The sequence below is a fragment of the Bos indicus genome, chromosome 17 (assembly GCF_029378745.1).
Source record: "Bos indicus isolate NIAB-ARS_2022 breed Sahiwal x Tharparkar chromosome 17, NIAB-ARS_B.indTharparkar_mat_pri_1.0, whole genome shotgun sequence".
Classification (NCBI taxonomy): Eukaryota; Metazoa; Chordata; class Mammalia; order Artiodactyla; family Bovidae; genus Bos; species Bos indicus.
The window spans coordinates 54,054,931-54,070,446 of record NC_091776.1 but is presented as its reverse complement, the minus strand read 5'-3'; the positions used below and the strand labels follow the sequence as shown (position 1 = coordinate 54,070,446).

At 44.6% G+C, this 15,516-nt stretch overlaps 2 protein-coding genes across 3 annotated transcripts in view; one reads left to right on the top strand and one right to left on the bottom strand.

Annotated features, from left to right (window-relative positions):
• Positions 1 to 15,516, bottom strand: part of IFT81 (intraflagellar transport 81) — a 222,572-nt gene that overhangs the window by 135,013 nt on the left and 72,043 nt on the right. The window lies entirely within an intron of this gene.
• P2RX7 (purinergic receptor P2X 7) overlaps positions 1,627 to 15,516 on the top strand; it is a 60,661-nt gene continuing 46,771 nt past the window's right edge. Inside the window, exon 1 of the mRNA XM_019978102.2 lies at positions 1,627 to 1,868. Within this exon, the coding sequence (XP_019833661.1) occupies positions 1,744 to 1,868 (125 nt within the window). The 5' untranslated portion in view covers positions 1,627 to 1,743. The remainder of the gene's footprint in view (positions 1,869 to 15,516) is intronic.

The following is a 15,516-nucleotide window of genomic DNA, read 5'->3' as shown; positions in this document are numbered from 1 at the left end:
TTCCATGGACAGAGGAGCCTGGCAGGCTACAGTCCATGGGGTCGCAAAGAATCGTACACGACTGAAGCGACTTAGCATGCACAAGGTAATAATACTCCCCATCTTTGAGTGAGTGGCTGCTGCTTTGTTATTCAATGAGAAACGTCATCCTCTAAAATCACAGACTATCAGAAACTTTGCTATTTGAAATTACATCAGTAAGAATGAAATGTTCCTGGGAGTTCACTGGTGGTCCAGAGGTTAAGAATCTGCCTTGCAATGCAGGGGATGTGGGTTGGATCCCTGGCTGGGGAACTAAGATCCCACACGTCTCGGGGCAACTAAGCCTGTGTACTGCAGCAAGCGAGCCTGAGTGCTCTAGAGCCCATGCACCACATTTAGAGAGTCCATGCATCACAATGAAAGATCCTCCATGATGCAACGAAGATCCTGCGTGCTGCAACTGAGACCCAACACAGCCAAATAAATAAATATTAATAAAAAAGGATGAAAGTTCCTGTTTTGCCTGGAGAACCTAAGTCATCTTGACACAGAAAGGCAGCCTTGATTTTCAGCTCAGGTATAGAACTTCCAATAAAGTGTTTCTGGAAACAACAATCGACATCTATCTTAGCTTTATTGCTTCCGAGGAAACAGGGCCCTGGGTCCATTTTGAAATCCAGGTCTGAAGTTGGCTGTTTTATAGAAACCTGCTTTGCTCTGAGCCTGTGAAAACTTGTTCGTGCTCGTGCTCAGTTGCTCAGTCACGTCTAACGCTTTGCAACCCCACAGGCTGTAGCTCTCCAGGCTCCTCTGTCCATGGGATTTTCCAGGCAAGAATACTGGAGTGGGTTGCCATGCCCTTCTCCAGGGATCTTATGGAATCCAGGGATCAACCCTGTGGCTCCTGCATTGGCAGGCAGATTCTTTACCACTGAGCCACCTGGGAAACTTGCTTTCATTTGAATTTGCTCTAAACTCCACCTTTCCCAGAATCTGATGAGAACTCCATCCCTTTGATTGATGATGTGCACGCCCTCATCGAATGGATTAATAAATCTAATTTTGTTGGATGGCAGGTTTGTTTCTTTTAGGCTGACTGGGTAGGTCATGGGTTGACCTCCAGGGCATAGAGCAGAGTGGAAAGTCGATCTAGAGGGTTGGCAGGAAATATTCCCCATAGAAATAAAGTCCTCTCCCAAACCCAGCCCCCAGCAAAACAGAACAGAGTGTTTTGAAGATGTGAGGGAGTGAGGAATGGGGATACCTCATTCATCCAGCATTCACATACATCTAGGGCTGAATAAAGGGTTCTAGAAATGAACTCATCTGTCTCTGAGTGGGCCTTGAGGCAATGGAAAGATCTGGGCTCTTTACTAAGGCACAGTGGAAGCACTGGGTCTCCTGACATTTAAAGGGCTGTCCCTTTAACCCAGCTGAAATGAGCCAAAAAATAGTGAAAGGAAAAAGGGGATAAGGCAGAATTCTTAAAATGCCCTTCCTTTGAACACCATCTTTGTGTAGGCATCTGGGGGAGGCCAGATAGGGCCTGGACATCCGTAGCACTTGGCTTCACTTGTTTATTCCCTGACACTTCTGGGGCCATTGCCAGGACCCGCCCCCTCTCTGCCGTCATTGGAGGAACTCAAAACCTTCTGCTAAGAATCCGGACATTTCACTCTCCTTGTCCTGGAGGGTCTGCTGTGGCCGGACTGGGAGGGTTGAGCCCTGGTCCAGCCCTAAGTGGAGAGCAAGCCTCTCACCATGACAGCCTGCTGCAGCTGGAATGATGTTTTCCAGTATGAGACAAACAAAATCATCTGGATCCAAAGCAAGACTTATGGCACCATTAAATGGCTCTTCCACGTGGTGCTCTTTTCTTACATTGGGTAAGTAGGGTGTGGGATGACCCTAAGTCTCTGCAGTGGCTAGCAGCACAGAAAACCCCAAGGTTCAGCTTCTGGGGCACATCCTGAATTCCTTGCGGTTTTAAAATCTGAGATGTGAGGCTGACAGCCAGCTGGGGAGGAGTGGGAGTTGAGGGAGGAAGCAGCAGGCAGGAGGAAGCAGTGCTAGTCAGCTGCAAGAAAAAGCCACGGGAAGGGAGGGTGACACTTTGGGTTCTAACCCAGGCCTGCTGGGGCAAGCTGGGCCAGGGCATGGCCGGAAAAGGTGGGAAAATGCAGGGCAACACCCTGGATTCCAGCAGAGGAATCAAGGATTCAGGGTGCGCCTGGTATAAGGCTGGCATCTATGTGAGTCATCACCACTCCAGGGAGGAATAGGATCAGACCTAAATTCACTTTAGGCCCTCCCAGGGGTCAAGAAGACCTTCTTTGATTTTTTTAAAAAAACATCTTATTGAGGTAGAATTCACATACCAAACAAGTCACTCATTTAAAGTGTATATATGATTCAGTAGTTCTTAGTATAGTCAGAGTTGTGCAACCATCACCATAATCAATTTCAGAATATTTTCATCACTTCAAAAAAACCACTCCCACATCCCTTAACCATCACTTTCATCCATCTATTTCCCTGCAGCTCTAAGCACCCACTATTGTATTTTCAGTCTCTATGGATCTGTCTATTCTGGATATTTCATATAAATGGAATCATGCAATATATGGTCCTCTGTGTCTGGCTTCTTCTACTTAGCATCGTGTTTTCAAGGTTCATCCATGCTGGAACATGTATCTTTACTGCATTCCCTTTTTTGGCTGAGTAATACTTCATTATATGCATATACCACTGTGGGGTGGAAATCTGGGTTGTTTCCAGTTTCAGGCTATGATGAATGATGCTGCTATGAATGTTTGTGTATGAACATGTCTTCAGTTTTCTTGGGTATGTACCTATGAATGGAATTGATGGATCCTTTACTTCCCTGGTGGCTCAGACGGTAAAGCATCTGTCTACAATGCGGGAGACCTAGGTTCAATCCCTGGAGAAGGAAATGGCAACCCACTCCAGTACTCTTGCCTAGAAAATCCCACGGACGGAGGAGCCTGGTGTCCATGAGGTCGCAAAGAGTCGGACACAACTGAGCAACTTCACTTGCACTTTCGGTAAACTCTATTTTTAACCTTTGGAGAAACTACCCAGTTGTGTTTCACAGCAGCTGCACCATTTCGTATTCCCACCAACAATGTATGTTCCATTTTCCCCACATCCTCATCATTACTTGATAGTGTCTGTCTTTTGGAGCATAGGCATCCTAGTGAGTTATTAACTCATTGTGATTTTTAAAAATAATTTATTTTATTGTTATTTTTGGTTGTGCTGGGTCTCCATGGCTGCGTGCAGGCTTTCTTACTGCACTGGCTTCTATTGTTGCAGAGCACAAGCTCATGGGCTTCAGCAGTTGTGGCTTGTGGGCTCAGTAGTTGTGGCCCACTGGCTTAGATGCTCCTGGCATGTGGAATCTTCCCAGACTAGTGATTGAACCATGTCCCCGGCATTGGCAGGCAGATTCTTATCCACTGTGTCACCAGTGAAGTTTTCACTTTGATTTTTGACTCACAATTCCCTAATGGCTAAAGCCCTCTTGCTCTCTGTGATGATGGTGGTGATGATGATAACTTGAATCTATTAGGGAGACAATGCAGTTTACCAGTTAAAGGTTAAAGCAACTTACTTCATAAGCCTGGCTAAGTTTCCTTGACTAAGTCACTTAACCTCTCAGAGCCTCAGTTTCTGCATCTGTGCATAGCACTGTTGTGATAATCACACGAGAAAAGGCCTGACAAGCCCTTATCGATGCCTAGCACAGGGTAAGAGCTTCACAAATGATAGCTCTTTTTTAAAAATAATCTTTTTGAATATAATAGGTACTTTCACAAACGCTCTCTCCTTTGACTTTTAAAGTAACCATGCCCATGCTTGGATTTGAGATCTGGAAATGTGGATTCAAATATCCTTCACTTTTTTGAGTCTGATTCCTCATCTGTAAAATGGGGATAATGGTTGTGAGAATGAAAAGAATTAATAAAATGTAAAACGGCTGTGAAAAATACTCAACATATGGCCAGGCCAAAGTGTTAGTTCTTCTTCTTAATAATATTACCAGGATTATCATTATTTGAGTCATATGTTTACTATTCAATAAAGAATAAGCTGCTGCTGCTGCTGCTGCTAAGTCGCTTCAGTCATGTCCGACTCTGTGCGACTCCATAGACGGCAGCCCACCAGGCTCCCCTGTCCCTGGGATTCTCCAGGCAAGAATATTGGAGTGGGTTGCCCTTTCCTTCTCCAATGCATGAAAGTGAAAAGTGAAAGTGAAGTCGCTCAGTGGTGTCCGACTCTTCGAGACCCCGTGGACTGCAGCCTACCAGGCTCCTCTGTCCATGGGACTTTCCAGGCAAATAATAAGCATGTATGTTAAAATTCTAAAATAAAACATATTACTTAGACCAGATATCACTGAACAGATAATAAAGAACATAGTTAGCAAATGCTCCCTTATGAGTCAATACATAGATCACGTATCACAGTTCCACACTGTGATGTGGTTTCCCATATTCTTGGGTCTAGCACACAACGTCTTAAAAGCAGATTATTGTATATATAAGAACAGATTATTATATGAACATCTTACAATGATAAATATTTTTATTTCATATGGTGGAATTTTATCTTAAGAGCATTTAAGTCCCTCAAGTTCAGCTGTACATGATCCACAGGAGCATGGAGAGAGAGCATAATTTATTTATTTTTTAAATTTATTTATTTCAATTGGAGGCTAATTACTTTACAGTATTGCGGTGGTTTTTGCTATACATTGACATGAATCAGCCATGGGTGTACATGTGTTCCCCATCCTGACCCTCCCTCCCACCTCCTTCCCCATCCCATCCCTCTGGTTCATCCCAGTGCACCAGCCCTGAGCACCCTGTCTCATGCATCGAACCTGGACTGGTGATCTGTTTCACATATGATAATATAAATGTTTCAGTGCTATTCTCTCAGATCATCCCACCCTCACCTTCTCCCACAGAGTCCAAAAGACTGTTCTATACATCTGTGGAGACAGCACAATTTAAACAGTGCAATGATTCAACAATTGGGTGCCCAGGACTAACCTCACGATGGGGTTCCCTCAGTCTCTGTTCCCACATACTTCTCATAAGTGAGCATCTTGCCACTCTACCTGTGAATGTTTTCCACCCAAAATATCCCCTAAAATAAGCCAACTCCTTCACCGAGAGCAAAACTGGAAAAACAGCAGCTTGTTCCAGAGCTGAAGGGAAAACTGGCTCTGATGAACTCGTGGGGAAGTGAAGATCTGTTTGCTATGCTTTGTGGACAATTTAGGGTCTTACCTGGTGGCTCAGTGGTAAAGAATCTGCCTGAAACGCAGGAGACCCAGGTTTGATCGCTGGGTTGGGAAGATCCCCTGCAGGAGGGCACAGCAACCCACTCCAATACCCTTGCCTAGAGAATCCCATGGACAGAGAAGCCTGGTGGGCTGCAGTTCATAGGGTCACACAGAGTTGGACACAACTGAAGTGACTCAGCAGCAGCAGCAATAGCAGTGAACAATTCAAGGATTTAAAACATAGGCAACTTTAACAAGACACAAGTTTTACCTTAAGTGATGACTTTACAAGATAACCCCCACACAAAATGCTTCTCCACTGTTTATATTTTAAAATATAAAACTGAAGAAAAAGTATTTCCAGCTTTGCTTTCTCCCCCGTCTATGTTAACCGTATAGTTATTTACATCCCACTGAATGAAGTCCCATAGAACACTGGTCTCCAACCTTTTTGGCACAGGGACTCGTTTTGTGAAAGACAGTTTTCCCATGGATGGGGGGTGGGTGTGCGGGGTGGGAGGCTGTGTTTCAGGTGGTAATGCAAGCTATGGAGAACAGCAGATGAAGCTTCCTTCAATGGCCCACAGCTCACCTCCTGCTGTGCGGCCTGCTTCCGAAGGCCACGGCAAGTATGGGTCAGTGGCCCACAGTTTGGGGACCCCTGCCATAGAACACAGCTTGGAAAATGCTGCCTTACAATGTACTATGAGGCCTCAAGCTGATATAACTGCAGCTAGGCCATCTGTGAAATGGGTAGACCCACAATGCACAGGGATTGGGGGGAGGTAGTTGACATCAAATAGGACTGATGTGGACCAGAGGCGGAAATCCAGACAGCTTTAGGTAATACTCAGGATATATATAGCAACAGGGGGAGGATTCTGGTCATGGGGTCCTGGGTTCAGAGGCTGTCTACACACTGGCTGAAAAGGCAGGGTCAGGATAATGAAAGAAGACAGGGAGGTACAAGGCAGGCAATAGAGGAAATAAGACAAGAGGCTGATCAGCATCTCACAGTCCCTCGCAACTGGGTTCAGATTTAGAATCAAAGGCAAAGGCTGTAGCTACAGGCAAGATCATGTAGCTCCAGACTCCAGGGCTCCAGGAGTGCGTGAAGAGGATACTGAATAGGACTGTGTTAGGCGGAATTGTTCGGCTACTAAGTGACAGAAACCTAAGTCATGTTAGCCACCAAGGCACATAGGGGGATTTATTCTCACGTAACTGGGCAGTGGAAGAGACGGAGCTGTTCTCAGACATGGATGGTTATAAAAGTTCAAGCTTTGTGAAACTGTGGGGGCTGGGTCTCTCTCCACACACTTTTTTTCCCTCATTTATATTTCTCTCCCCACATCTTGGCTCTGTTTCTTGAATAGGCTCTCTATGTAGCTATGTAGCTAGTCACATTCAAATCCCCACATCCTCCCCTTTTAGCAATCCCAGAGGAACAAACAAGTCTTTTCTGATAGCTCTGGCAAAAAATTCACTGAAAAGACTCTGATTGGTTGTGCTGTGCTATGCTCAATTGCTTCAGTCATGTCTGACTCTCTGCGACCTTATGAACTGTAGCCCGCCAGGCTTCTCTGTCCATGGAATTTTCCAAGCAAGAATACTGCAGTGGGTTACCATTTTCTACTCCAGGGGATCCCAAAGGAAGTAGGAAAAGTGGGTGGAAGGAAGAGACAGACAAAAACCAAAGAGCCACTACAAGTCTTTCCAAAAGCCAGGAATTCCAGGGACTTCTGAAGGCTACAGGTCTATCCCTGGCTTGTCTCAACCCAGCACCTGGCCTGTGGAGACTCTACCCCAAATTATTGTCAAGGCTGGGACATTGGTATTCTCAACAGAAAGTGCCTCTGAGAATCAGCTCCTGGTTTTCCAAGACATACTGTGTTTCATCTTCTGGCCTCAATGAGATGGGAAGAATGGGATAATGATGACTACACTCCAGGAAAACTGAGATTCAAACACCTGAATGACAATAAAGATAACTTCTTTCTACTGTTAGCTTTATTTATATCATCTCATTTGATGTGCTGGGACTTAAGTATTCTCTTCATTATTTCACAGATAAGGAAATGGAAGCTATGAAAGATAGAGTTACATTATTAAAAGTCATCCAGTTAGAAAGTGAGTGAGTGAAGTCGTGTCCAACTCTTTGCGACCCCATGAACTCCAGGCTCCTCTGTCCATGGGATTTTCCAGGCAAGAATACTGGAGTGGGTTGCCATTTCCTTCTCCAGGAGATCTTCCTGACCCAGGGATTGAACCCAGGTCTCCCACATGGTAGGCGGACACTTTACCGTCTAAGCCACATTTCAGTCCAAAACCAATGTCCTTAACCCACAAACCATACTGCTAAAGTACTTATCTGTCAGACTTTGAAAGCCCAGGCACTGGGTCTCCTCAATATTTAGCCAATCATTCTTACTTTTCACCAGGCTCTTCTTTGTCTTTCTGAGTTGACCAGGGCAAGTGAAGGATGATGATGGAGGCTGGGATGAGCATCCCATCATTTTGTCTTTCTCCACTGTTTATTCATTCCCTCAATGTTATTATTTTATTTTGTATATTTATTTATTTTGTATATTTATTTATGTGGCTGCATCAGGTCTTAGTTGTGGCATGCGGGATCTTTACTTGCAGCGTGCAAACTCTCAGTTGCGGCATGTGGGATCTAGTTCCCCAACCAGGGATTGAACCTGGGCCCCCTCCATTTGGAGCACAGAGTCCTAGCCACTGGCCCACCAGAAAAGTCCCCATTCCCCAAATTTTAGAGTATCTACTATGAGTCAGACTCTGTTAATATTAATATAATAGAGATTATATTAATAACAGTCAGTGAAACAAAGTTCTGGCAACTCATTGCATTATATTCTAATGGAGGAAAGAGACATGATATGAAAATGCAGAAACATAATAAAATGTCTGATGGTGTTAAGTGCTATGAAGAATAATAAATTAGGGAAGAGGACAGAGAATGAGCACATGTCTGATAGAGGCATATGGGCTGAGATCTGCCCAAAGAAAGGGAACAAGTCACGAAATATCTGGAAGAAGAGTGTTTCTGATCGAGGGAATAGGAAATGCAAAGGCCCTGAGGTGAGGACTTGATAGGGTATTCAAGGAAAAGCAAGGAGGTCAGAGTGGTAGAAGCAGAGTGAACACTGAAGGAGAGGTAACCTGGGTGGAAATGGGAGGACAGATCATTCAAGTCCTTGAAGGCCCACTCTGAGTTATTTGGATTTTATTCTGAATGAGTTGCGAAGTCATAGGAAGATTTAAAGCTGAGAAGTAAAAGATATTGGTGTTTTCTTGGGAAGATATCCCTCTTCACTAGAGACTAGTCCTCTCAGAAGCTTTTCCAATAAATACAGAAGAGCAGGGAAGGTTGAGAGAGAAACAGGAGAACAAACTCTACTCACCACTGCTTCTTCTCCCTCAAGTTAGCCTCTGCCCAGGCCAGTAGCAAAAGCAACATTGTCCTGCACAGCCTTAGGCTGTCTGTCACCATGGAGATGGTGCTGTTGTGCTAATTTGCAATCATTAAATGTAGCTCCTGGCTGGCTGCCCATTACTGGAGGGTGACCACACACTTGTGTGGCTGGATTTCCTCTTGTTAAATGGAAAGAGTCACCAGAGGCCAGAGAGCGGCAAATCCAACTCAGGCATGGCCCCTGCCACTTGAGGGCGACAGAAACATAAGATATCTGCCATGTTCTCAACCCACCCTGGGCTCCTGGGTGATGAGACAGAGATGGGAAGGCCCAGAGAAGACCCACTTCAGGAGGAGACCCCCTCCAGGAGAAGAATTGAGCCACCTTATATATGAGGCCAAGAGACCAGCAAACACAAATGAATGGAAGCAAAAAAGAGGAACAGTCAGAGGGTCAGCGTGTTCCAGAACCTGGTGAGTGAGAAGGAAGGAGCAGGAGCTGAGGACAGAGGTAGGCAGGGGCCAGGGTTGGGATTTGTTTCTCAATGCCATGGGAAGCCACTAGAAAGTTTTATACAAGGGAGTGAAACCATTTGATTCACGCTTTTAAAAGCACTGTCAGGCCACTGTGCAGACTGTAGATTGTTGGGGGGCAAAAGGGGCAGTGATGGGACCAGTAAGAAGGCTGTTGGAGCCACCCAGAGGAGAGAAGGTGGTGACTTGGACTAGAATGGGGCAGTGCAGCTGGAGAGAAGTGAGCAAACAGGCTATGTTTTAGAGGTGGAACTGACAGATTTTCTAGAAGGCAAAGATGAATCTAGGTTCATTGGTGGATGATGATGCCTTTTATCAACATAAAAGACCAAGAAGAGGCTAGATTGCCAACTAACGCAACATTGTTAACTATGTCAAACTATTAAAACACCTCGACTACTACCATATTTCAGCTTCCCTTCACTAATGTCTAAACCAAAACATTGAAAAAGCTAGAAGCACAGAGTCTTTAAAAAAAAAAAAAAGATGGTCTTTTTAAGTGAATGATTTTCACTTTATGAAGAGCTTGTCCTGTTGTCCTGGTTTTCTTATTTCAGTGCAGAATGGCAGAGGCCTCTCTGTGGACCGGCTATCATGTACCGACAGGCTTCTGGGCACCACACTCGAGCCCCGCTTCCCACCAGGGTAGAGCTCTCCCAGCCCCCCTGGGTTTTGAGCACCATGCTGGGAAGAGCAAGGACCAGATTACATAGATTATTCACACTACTACACATGTCAACTGACTGGTGTGCAAAATGCCAGAGAAGTGGAACTAGAGAAGCCAGCAGGAATCCAACTGGGAACAGGCTTGAACTTCATCCTGAGGACACTGAGAAAGGAAGAAGAGTCTTTCCTACCCCACTGTCAACATTTTATTATGACAAATTCCAACCATAAAGGAAACATTAAGGGTTTTATAGATTCAGAGTTCATACTGAGGGTTCATAATTTCATTTTAAAGGAAGCATTCTACTTTCAATATGGCAACATCTATTGAGTACTACTGAGTGCTTAGCATGGGCCAGATTCTGTTCTTAGCTTATGACATGTATTAGCCTGTTTGATCCTTGTAAATAACCCAAAGAATTGGTCCTCATAATGTGTAACCATGATTTGAACAGCGTAACTACTGGGAAATTCCCAGGTAATGGATTCCACCTCTTGACTGTATGTCACAACTTAATTTCCCAGCTTCCCTTGCAGCTAGGACACAGGCATGAGACCCAGGCTTTTCAAACATATGCACCATGCAACAGTGGTTCGGTACACAGGAAATAACATGGGGTGGTGAGCATGAGCAGACTTCATCTGAAGGAATGTATGGGGCTGATACCAGCCTTGACCGACACCATAGGGGCCACTTCCTGGACCCCATGTTTAGAGATCCCACCCTGGCCCTCTGCTAGCTGTGAGCTTCCCTATGGAGTAAGGAGCCTGTGGGACTGTATTAGTTTTCTATTGCTGCATAACAAATTACTACAAACTCACCTAAAATACTGCCACTTATTAGCTCACAGTTCTGTAGGTCAGTAGTTTGGGCCTGGCGTGGCTGGGTTCTCTGCTCAGGGTCTCACAAGGTTGAAATCAGAGTGTTATGCTGTGCTGAGTTCTCACTTTGGGACTCGGGGGAAAATTCACTTCCAAGCTCATTCTCCCTGTTGGTAGAGTTCAATTCTGTGCCATCATGGGACTCAGAGCTCTGCTAGCCAGGGGCCACTCTCAGATCCTAGAGACCACTTGCATTTTTTATCGTGTGGCTCCCCTCTATCTTCAAGCCAGTGATGGCACAATGTTTTCATGCCTCAAATCTCTGACCTCTCTTCTGGGACCAGCCAAAGGAAATTCCCTACTTTTAAAGGCTCAGGGACTTCCCTCATGGTCCAGTGGTTAAGAATCTGCTTGCCAATGAAGGAGACATGGGTTCAATCCCTGGTCCAGGAAGATCTCACATGCCACAGGGCATCTAAACCTGTGGGCCACAAGTACTGATGCCAGCACTCTAGAGCCTGGGTGCCACAACTACTGAGCCCACGCACCACAACTACAGAAGCCAGTGCACCCTAGAGCCAGTGCAACAAGAGGAGCCACTGCAATGAGAAGCCTGCACATGGCAACTACAGAGTATAACTAGCAACTAGCTTACCACAACTAGAGAAAGCCCCGGAGCAGCAATAAGACCCAGTGCAGTCAAAAGTAAATAAATATCTTTAAAAATACACTAGAAGGAATCAATTGCAAAATAAAGGAGACAGAGGAATAGATAAGTGAGCTGGAAGATAGAATGACGGAAGGAACTGCCATGAAACAGAAAAAAGAAAAAAGAACTGACGGTAGTCTCAGAGACCTCTGGGACAACATTCAATGCACTGCATTCAAATTATAGGGGTCCCAGAAGAAGAAGAGAAAGAGAAAGAATTTGAGAAAATATTTGAAGAGTATATAGTCAAAAACTTACCTAACATGGGAGAGGAAATAGTCAATCAAGTCCAGGAAGCACAGAGTCCCATATGGGATAAACCCAAGAAGAAATATGCCAAGACACATATCAGTCAAACTATCAAAAATTAAATACAAAGAAAAAATATTAAAAGCAGAGAGGAAAAAGCAAAAATAAAAAGCACATAAGGGAATCCCCAGAAAGTCTGTTATGACTTTCAAATGTTTAAATAAGCAGTATGTGGGCCTCCACTTGTTCCCCTGCCTCCACTTGTTCTCAGTTGTTAATTTCCCGTCACTGCTGGAACAATCCAACCACAAACCCGGTAACATAAAACAACAATTTATTCTCTCCAAGTTCTGGAGATACCTAAAATCAGTATCACTAGGTCAAAACTGAGAGGTCAGCAGGGCCATGCTCCCTCCAGAGGCTCTACAGAAGACTTTTTTGCTTCTTCCAGTTTCTAGGGGTGGCCTGTATTCCTTGGCTTGTAGTCACATCACACCAGTCTTCAAGGCCTGCATCTCTGACTCTCTGCTTCACCTTCATGAACCTTTCTCCTGTATGTGTGTATGTATGTGTGCATGAAATCTTCTTTTTTTTTTAATTTTTTAATTAAAATTTTTTGGATTTTTGGCTGTGCTGGGTCTTCTTTGCTGCACACGGGCTTTCTCTAGTTGCAAAGAGTGGGGGCTACTCTCTAGTTGCGGTCCATGGGTTTCTCAAGGCAATGGCTTCTCTTGTTGCAGAACACAGGCTCTAGGACATGAGGGGCTCACAGTAGCTGTGGCTAAAGGGCTCTAGAGCACAGTCTCAGTAGTAGCGGCTCACAGGCTTAGTTGCCCTGCAGCATGTGGAATCTTCCTGAATCAGGGATCAAACCTGTGTCCCCTGCATTTGCAGGTGGACTCTCAACCACTGGACCACCAGGGAAGTCCCTCTGTCTCTCTGTTATAAGAACACATATGATGGCATGTAGGGCCTACCTAATTCAGGATAATCTCACCATCTCAAAATCCTTAATCACATCTGTAAAGACCTTTTCCCCAAACAGGGTAACAGTTATAAATTCTGGGGATTAGGACATGATAGCTTTGGGGTCATTATTCAGCCTCCTATAGCAGATGTGGCCCCAGGCATTGAGCTCACTGGGGCATGGCAGTGACTAAGATTCTGGCACTCAAACACTATTGGCATGAATTTCTACCTATGGCTCGGCAGTGGCTGGCAGAGTCTTTTCTCTGGAACAGTACCTGTTCTCTGGGTGTTGTTCCTAGCTGTGCATTGTTTCAGCAAGCTGGGTTTTTGGTCTACCAAGAGACTGTATGAATTACCTAATGTCATTTTAAAATCTCCTTCTTCCTTTATTTTTTAAAACAACTTTCAGTTCAGTTTAAGTTCAGTCACTCAGTCATGTCCAACTCTGCGACCCCATGAACTGCAGCACGCCAGGCCTCCCTGTCCATCACCAACTCCTGGAGTTCACCCAAACTCATGTCCATTGAGTCAGTGATGCCATCCAACCATCTCATCTTCTGTCGTCCCCTTCTCCTCCTCCCCTCGATCTTTCCCAGCATCAGGGTCTTTTCCAATGAGTCAGCTCTTCACATGAGGTGGCCAAAGTATTGGAGTTTCAGCTTCAACATCAGTCCTTCCAATGAACACCCAGGACTGATCTCCTTTAGGATGGACTGGTTAGATCTTCTTGCAGTCCAAGGGACTCTCAAGAGTCTTCTCCAACACCACATTCAAAAGCACAATTCTTTTGCACTCAGCTTTCTTTATAGTCCAACTCTTACATCCATACATGACTACTGGAAAAACCATAGCCTTGACTAGACGGACCTTTGTTGGCAAAGTAATGCCTCTGCTTTTTAATATGCTATCTAGGTTGGTCATAACTTTTCTTCCAAGGAGTAAGCATCTTTTAATTTCATGGCTGCAATCACCATCTGCAGTGATTTTGGAGCCCCCAAAAATAAAGTCAGCCACTGTTTCCACTGTTTCCCCATCTATTTGCCATGAAGTGATGGGACTGGATGCCATGATCTTAGTTTTCTGAATGTTGAGCTTTAAGCCAACTTTTTCACTCTCCTCTTTCACTTTCATCAAGAGGTTCTTTAGTTCTTCTTCACTTTCTGCCATAAGGGTGGTGTCATCTGCATACCTGAGGTGATTGAAATTTTTCCCGGCAATCTTGATTCCAGCTTGTGCTTCTTCCAGCCCAGCATTTCTCATGATGTACTCTGCATATAAGTTAAATAAGCAGGATGACAATATACAGCCTTGATGTACTCCTTTTCCTATTTGGAACCAGTCTGTTGTTCCATGTCCAGTTCTAACTGTTGCTTCCTGACCTGCATGTAGGTTTCTCAAGAGGCAGGTCAGGTGGTCTGGTATTCCCATCTCTTTCAGGATTTTCCACAGTTTATTGTGATCCAACAGAGGTATAATTTATTATATCATAAAAGTCACCCATTTAAAGCATATACTTCAATGATTTTTTAATAAATTTGCAAGATGGATAACCATCATCACAATTCAGTTTTGGAATATTTCATTACTCCAATAAGATCCCTCATTCCCATTTGCAGTCACTCCCCAGTCCTACCCACTGGATCCAGGCAAACACTAACTTATACCCTACCTGTATAGATTTGCGTTTTCTAGACAATCTTCTTAAACTTGGCAGAGTGGACTCTGTTGTTTAGAACTACGAACCCTGGCCAATATAATTCTGTCATGTCTGACTTTTTGCAACTTTGTGGACTGTAGCCCACCAGGCTCCTCTGTCCATGGAATTTTCCAGGCAAGAATACTGGAGTGCTTCTTTGGTCATCTAATCTTCCAACAGATCTATGAGATAAACTTTAATATCCCCTTTTCACAAGCAAGGAATCTGAGGTTCAAAGCAGTTAAGAAGCTTCCCCATGTATGTGAGTGCAAGTGCACTCACAGACACACACACACGGACATACACCTATACACAAAGCTGAGGAGTCATAAGGCCAATGTAGAAGCCCATAGTTTTTCCATCAAAAAAAAAAAAAGAATACTGGAGTGGGTTGTCATTTCCTTCTCCAGGGGATCTTCCTGACCCAGGTATTGAACCCACGTCTCTTGCATCTCCTGCATTGGCAGGCAGGTTCTTTACCAGTTGAGCCAACAGGGAAGCCCAATATAAATCTAATATCCCCTAATTATAGAAGAAGAACCGATGACTCAGAAAGGCTAAGTAGGACTTCCCTGGTGGTACAGTAGATAAGAATCCACCTGCCAAGGCAGGTGACATAGGTTCGATTCCTGGGCCAGGAGTAACTAAACCCGTGTGCCACAACTACTGAGCTTCCATGCTGCAACAACTGAAGCTCGTGCACCTAGAGCCTGTGCTCTGCTACCAGAGAAGCCACCTAATGATAAGCCCATGAACTGAAACTAGAGAAAGCCATGGAGCAGCAATGAAGATCCACTGCAACTAAAAATTAAAGAAAAAATAAAGAAAGGCTAAGTAACTTACACAAGGTCATGTAAGTAGTAAGTGATAGAGCCGATGTTGAACCCAGAGCCCAAGCTCCCCATGAAGTACCGTAGAAAATGGAGGAGGTAAGAGTACAAACAGAGGGAGGGAGACCATTTAGGAGAATATCGGGCCATCCAGGTGAGAGTTCACAGTGATTTGGAATGAGGAGTTAGACGAGAAAAGTAGATGGTTTTGAATAATGCTAGGAAGACATAACAATAAGATTTGACAATGGAATGGATGGGGGGGATGAGGGAAAGGATAAATTAGGCGGTTCGCCATGTTCTGGCTTG